This window comes from Hypomesus transpacificus, chromosome 14 (genome assembly GCF_021917145.1).
Source record: "Hypomesus transpacificus isolate Combined female chromosome 14, fHypTra1, whole genome shotgun sequence".
NCBI lineage: Eukaryota > Metazoa > Chordata > Actinopteri > Osmeriformes > Osmeridae > Hypomesus > Hypomesus transpacificus.
Window position 1 is genome coordinate 13,848,669 of NC_061073.1, and position 6,079 is coordinate 13,854,747.

General features: G+C 44.5%; 1 protein-coding gene across 2 annotated transcripts; it reads right to left on the minus strand.

Moving 5' to 3' along the window:
• Positions 1-48: 48 nt before the first annotated feature.
• LOC124477128 (methionine aminopeptidase 2-like) lies at positions 49-5,976 on the minus strand. Of its 2 annotated transcripts, none has more exons than XM_047034705.1 (11): positions 5,793-5,976; positions 4,931-5,044; positions 4,630-4,689; positions 4,246-4,348; positions 3,755-3,916; positions 3,235-3,416; positions 2,714-2,808; positions 2,462-2,558; positions 2,256-2,359; positions 1,058-1,173; positions 49-758 (listed from the first exon to the last, which is right to left on the minus strand). In XM_047034705.1, the coding sequence occupies exons 1-11, from the start codon at positions 5,935-5,937 to the stop codon at positions 506-508; spliced, it is 1,431 nt and encodes a 476-aa protein (XP_046890661.1). In that variant the 5' UTR covers positions 5,938-5,976; the 3' UTR covers positions 49-505. The 2 variants fall into 2 exon arrangements, with proteins under 2 accessions (XP_046890661.1, XP_046890660.1); XM_047034704.1 differs by having other exon boundaries at positions 4,630-4,692.
• Positions 5,977-6,079: the final 103 nt, after the last annotated feature.

A 6,079-nucleotide genomic window follows, 5' to 3' on the forward strand; every position in this document is an offset into this window, starting at 1 on the left:
TCTGCTGAAAAAGAGCGTCTGAAAAACACAGTAATACATTGTCAGATTTGTAACAATTTATTTTTCTTTACAAAACTGCCTGAAAATAAATTACAGCAAATAAATATAGAAATAGAAATACTTTCAAAGCATATATATTTTCCACAGGCTCTTACCGAAGGATGGAAGCATAGCATAAATATGTTAAGGTGTTCACCAAAATCTCAGGGTACATTTTTGCATATTTCCTTTATTCTAAAAGCAATACAGCAAAAGATAATGACTATAAATGACAAGTAATTTTTTGCTTATCTATTGGCTTGATCCTTTTGAAAGATAAATAAATACAAGTAAGCTACTGCCATGACACCAGTCTCTTGCTCTTGCTTAAACACACGTCTTAAAGGAGGACTCAAGCAACATAAATTAGGTCACAGCAATATTGCATATATGTTATCCGTCTAGGGAGGAGTTCAGTCCGTGGTGAACTGCTGCGTTCTTCCTGTTTGGCTCTGGGGCTCGTCCCTCAGTAGTCGTCCCCCCGGCTCACTACCTCCTTGCAGGTGGGCCTGAGGAGGATGGTGTGCTCGTACTGGGCTGTGTAGCTGCCCTTGGTGTCGCACAGCGGCGGGTAAGGGTCGATGATGCCCAGGTCACACAGGTTCTTTAGCGCCATCAGGTACTTACTTTCGCCCTGTCGGTCCAGCCAGCGCCGGCAAAATGCCAAGGTGCCGAAATTCTCATTGATCACATTCAGCAGATGCTTAGCCCTAGGGAGCCTTCAGAATGGACCGTAGAAAGGAAGAGACAAAAGGGATTAAGACAGGGAAGGTAATATATGTATGGTTGTTGGAAGTCCTGCTGGGTTTGAAAGTAGGGGTCAGAAGAGCACACGGCTAGCTTTCATACACAAATTCTACACCGTTTAAAAAGGCCCTGTCGGGTAGTAAATTGTGTGTAAGAGAGTATTTGACGGTGAAGGAAATTGTGAACCCGCACAACGAAGGACAGCATTTGTATTCAGCATTGTAAATCCCACATGGGACAGTCATGCCAATGGAGGTGAGATGGTTCTGACCTTATTGGCACATGTCCAACGTTGAAGTTCTTCATGTAATGTGAACACTCCATGTCGTCATGGACGGCCCCTCTGCCTGTGCTGCCAAAGGTCTCGATGGCGTACACCTCTCCTTCCTGTCAAGCGACAAAACATAAAGCAAACGGACATGGTGACAACTTGAAGCAAACACTTATTATTATGAAAAGACAAATCTTTGTAACTGTAAATGCCAAGTAGACTTGTATGAAAGCCCACAGTGCATGGCAGTTATCCCAAGGACAAACAGGAAGAACATCTCACTGAAGGTCAAAGAGGGGACAGTTGTCCTGAGCGAGATTTTCCTTAAGGACTCAGAAGGTAAATTGAATCAATAACTCAACACGTCAACAGATTACATATTTATGCGTCCTTTCACACCCACACTGTTAGCTTCTTGCCTCCATCAGTGTTTCAGGGCCCTCTATCAGTTGGGAACTGTTGTCAGGAGTCCCTGTGGTATTAGCTGATAACACTGCAACACCCTCTCTGCACTAATAATCATTCAAAGTGCTAGCAGCTCCCCGGCACGCCCAACTGCCATTCCACACTGCACTCTGATCACACAGAGGGTAATAGCCCTGTTACACTAAACACTCTGTCTAAAAATACAACAGTCAAAGCTGCCACATCAGCATCTCTCCTAGCTACCCTGGAACCATCAGGAAAATGCTAGGCTCAGCAGCTTGCCAATTAAAATGTTCAATTCTGTCCAAACAGAGTTAGGCATTGCAGCTGTGAGGGCGCATGCTAAACGTGGACTGTGCAGTGACTGATCTCTGTAGCACTATCTAGAGTCAGGGAAGGTAGGTAAAGATCTTGCATGTGGAATAAAGGCATATTAGGTGACATTTGATGCTCTTCAAGTACAATTAGGAACTGGAGTTTCAACAAGTGCAGCGACAAAGCTCAATGCAATGGATAATTTGGCTACAGGTATAATTAAAGTGCTGAATAGGGTGAGCCGGTCTGAGCCGGTCTCTGCGGCTTGTTGTAACCCTAACCAGCCGTGAGTTCTTTCAATTACACTTTAAGTTTCAAGATAATTTATTCATAGTCAAGGTCAATTATTTAATATTGCACCGATTTTTTACATTAAAGAGGACACTGGAGCACTTTCCCTCTGCATGACATTAAAATACATGACTAAACTGTCCCTAATATTGCTGAAAACACCAACCTCCATCCTGGTAGCCTCTCCTCCCTTGACGATGGGCACAGTTTTGCCAGAGTGTATCCTGTACTGGCCAATAGAGTGACCGTTGAGATTCCTGATTGGCTTCACTGGAAAAAAGAACCCGCCCCCCCCCGAATAAAAACATCAACACAAACAGACAGTGTGTTTCACCTCGACACAGAAGAGCAAGACACATGAGCGTCAGGTACCCTGGTATGTCTTCCCATCAATCTCCACCTCGTAAGACTCCATGACCTCCTGGATAGTCTCGCCCACGTCACACAGACGCACATCAATCCCTGCACACTAGAACAGACAACAGTTTTTTTTCATGACATGAACAAATAGCATTATCCTTCTGGGGAGTAAGTTATCTTGGCTACGTCTCCTAAGTAATGCACTGTTATTTAAAGGGAGGATTTAGAGTGATCTGCGGAGCACAGCAAGCTGAGCTGCGTTACCTTGATGCCTGTGTTTGTAGCGTCCCTCACGGCCTCCAGTAGCCTGTCGTACTTCGGATTGAAGGTGACGGTGAAGGCGCAGTCGATGATTCGACCTGAAAGACAAACCATTTGTCTTCTGCAAAGGGATAGGGTGACGTTCAATTCCGCTGACATGTGCCAGATATATGGGCCTACTAAGATATTAGGTTCTGGTGCTGCGCTGCACTCTGATGCTATCAGCCTCAACAGCGCGATGCAGGGATCCTACTGTAGTGTTTGAATGAAGCCATTTTCTACAGTTTAATATGTGATTCCCTGGGAGTTTATTAAGTAACAAAGCCCCTACGATGATTTATAAGAGTGAAAGGAGAACGCATAACACATGCATTCTTTATCTGCTAAATATTATATATTTTGTTGGTCAAATCCTAAACTATGAAATAAATGGTCAGGGATAATACTAAGCGCGTATATTGTTATTACACATCTATTAAGCTTCTTTTGAAGTCAAACAGAGAGGCGCTGGGGCCGGTGCTGACCGTTGATGTGTGTGCCAAAGTCGATCTTGCAAACGTCGTCATAGCGCAGTACGGTAGGATCGCCGGCATTGGGGGTGTAGTGGGCGGCACAGTGGTTGATGGAACAGCCGGTAGGGAAGGCTAATCCCGCCTTGAGTCCATTCTCTTTGATCAGCCTCCTGGAGCAGTCCTCCAGTTTCTCACTGGCACAGAGGGGATGACAGCAGACAGGGACAACAAGGTCAGCACTGACAGCCTGTTTATTACACAATCTGTTTATCATCATCTCTGGGGTACAGAGGGAAAGAGCACTGCTGCTAATCTGCAGTTGCCTTACAGTGATGAAACATGCACACGCACATACACATACACACACACACAAATACGCAGTTACATACATACATTCCTGCAAACGCCCTCATGATGTGGAAAAGAGAGCTTTTAGCTTACAACTGTCACAAAACGACTACCGACTATTTCTGACAAAAACAGCAGGATGTTTTTTGTTTTTTTGCTGCACCAGGACCAGAGTAAACCTCACCAGATGTCAATCATGGTCATGCCAGGTTGGATCCAGCTCCTCACGTAGTGGCGGACCTGGCGGTGGGCTTCGGCCGCCTGACGGAAATCGCTCCACATCTCCTCGTTGGCCTTGTCCAACACCCGCTTCTCCTCGTGGGTGGTGCGCCACGCTGCACTGCGCCTGGCGGGGGGAAAGGACGCACAGCGGAGAGACAGGATTGGTTATTTTGGCATTATGCTAATGTTTTCTAATGAGGATGTTATATCTCACAGTGTTCTGGATATGTCTGTGGTGTATTTTGTATGGGTGCGGGCCAGCAGAATACACAATGGGGCTATTAGGCCTATAAGAAACTTGGTTAAAACATGCATGCAGGACCATGAATTTCTTCATAATTTTTCCTCCCAAAGAATTATTATTCAAGGATACCTATAATATAAAAAATAGGTAAATTGATGTAAACGCAGTGGCCAGTGGTGAGTATATGAGGTCATATGAAGGTCGTTTACCCGTCTTTTGATGGGGGATATTCGCATTCCTCTCCTTTTGGGAAAACTCCGCTGGGAAAAAGCTCACAAATAGGGACTGTGGGAGGGTCAGTCTGTCCCTTCACTGTGTCCCAGATAGAGAGAGGGAAGGAGAATGAGAGAGCACAAGGAAAGAGGACTTAAACTATATAAATGTTCAACACATTGTGTTTCACAGTACAAGTAACTCTAGAACACCGTTCCGGTATTCGATGTAGCACAGGTGTGTTTTAGTCTGCCACTGGTATATTACAAATGTAATCTTTAGTTACATATTACAGGGTTATATCTATGAGTGCCATAGGTTTCATATTGTAGTACCTTAGTAGAATGTTTTTCATGCTAATACGAAATACTGAAACTCACAAGATTTCTTTTTCTTCTTCTTCTTTTTCTTTTTCCCTGCACAATTTTCTCCTTCTTCTCCTTCTGTTGAGAAAGACTATATTTTAGTATACTGCCATATGCTAACAAGCTCATATTCCAGTGCTTAAGCTTAAAGCAATTGGCAACAGGAACAGACTCCTGTTGCTGTTAGTTAGGATATTTTGTTCTGGACCCGTAGCTTAACAGTGATGATTAGGCTGATGGTGATGTCTGGCTGTTGCTGGTGTTAATGTAATTGAATATGGCCTGGGAGAATTGGGCAATGCCTGGCATACTGCACCTTCTTCTCCATCCTCCTCCTTCTCTTTGTCCTCCAGAGCTTGCTGCTCCAACTGTTTCATCACCTCACCAACACCTCCAGTGTCTCCATCCCCCTCAGCCTCATTCGTCCCTGCTGCAAAGTCACACACACGCACATGCATTCACGTGCACACACACACACACGCGAGCACACACCGGGAGTAAATTGTTCATGGTTCTGAGTCATTTTGAGAAAGTGCATTCACTGGGATCAGAACTTGGCAAGGGCCATGCATAATTTGGTTCTATACCTTGGGAATCAATAATCCCAAGGGCATATGTACCTTGCAGCATTGTTGTATCTAGTCCTTGGGAAACAGGCCTATGTGGACAATAGTTAACCTTTCAGAAAATAGGATCAACCTCGCATTTCTATATATTTTTTAAACGCGCTAAACTTGTCAAAGAGTTATGTCAGCAATAAAAGCAATTGCACGTGATTGTTATATTTTTCTCTGCGGAATATTTGTTCTTGTATAACCCAAAATGACAGAGAAATTGTGACATAATTTAAACATCGGATTGGACAGCAGTGGTTTAGCAAACCATATGTTGCAATACAACTGCCGTTCCTGTTGCAAGCATCCCTAAAAATCTCAACTGAGAGCATTTATCACAGCAAACGAAGATGTCAAAACGTCCCGCTTCCAGATGGGACGACTCAATACGGGCTCCGCAGCAGGAGTCGTTTACTTCCAGGTTTGGGACAGTTGGGACAGGAACACTTGCTCTTTGACAGGGTGAGAGGTCTAGTGTCCCACATTTTATGCGCTTTTTGACACATCAGGGTACAGTATTGCGCTATGTCCAGAATATTTAGCTTGCATTGTCATGTGTCTTACCTGGGGCAATTGCCTTGTTCTTCTTCTTTTTTCTTCTTTTTTTCTTGGCTGATTCCGAAGGATCCGTGTCCTCCCTCTCCTCATTCTCGATGTCCCCATTGAGAACTTCGGGTTCCACTTCATGCTGTAGCTTTAGCTCCGCCATGATCAGCGATTGAGATGAAGTGACGCATAAGCTGCTGGGAGCCTCCAGTGGCCACATCCGAAACTGTGCTCGAGGCAGCTGCTGAGCCAATAATGAGCTATTAGACAGTTTCTCTGCCACAACTTCACCTGAAAAAAAGAGA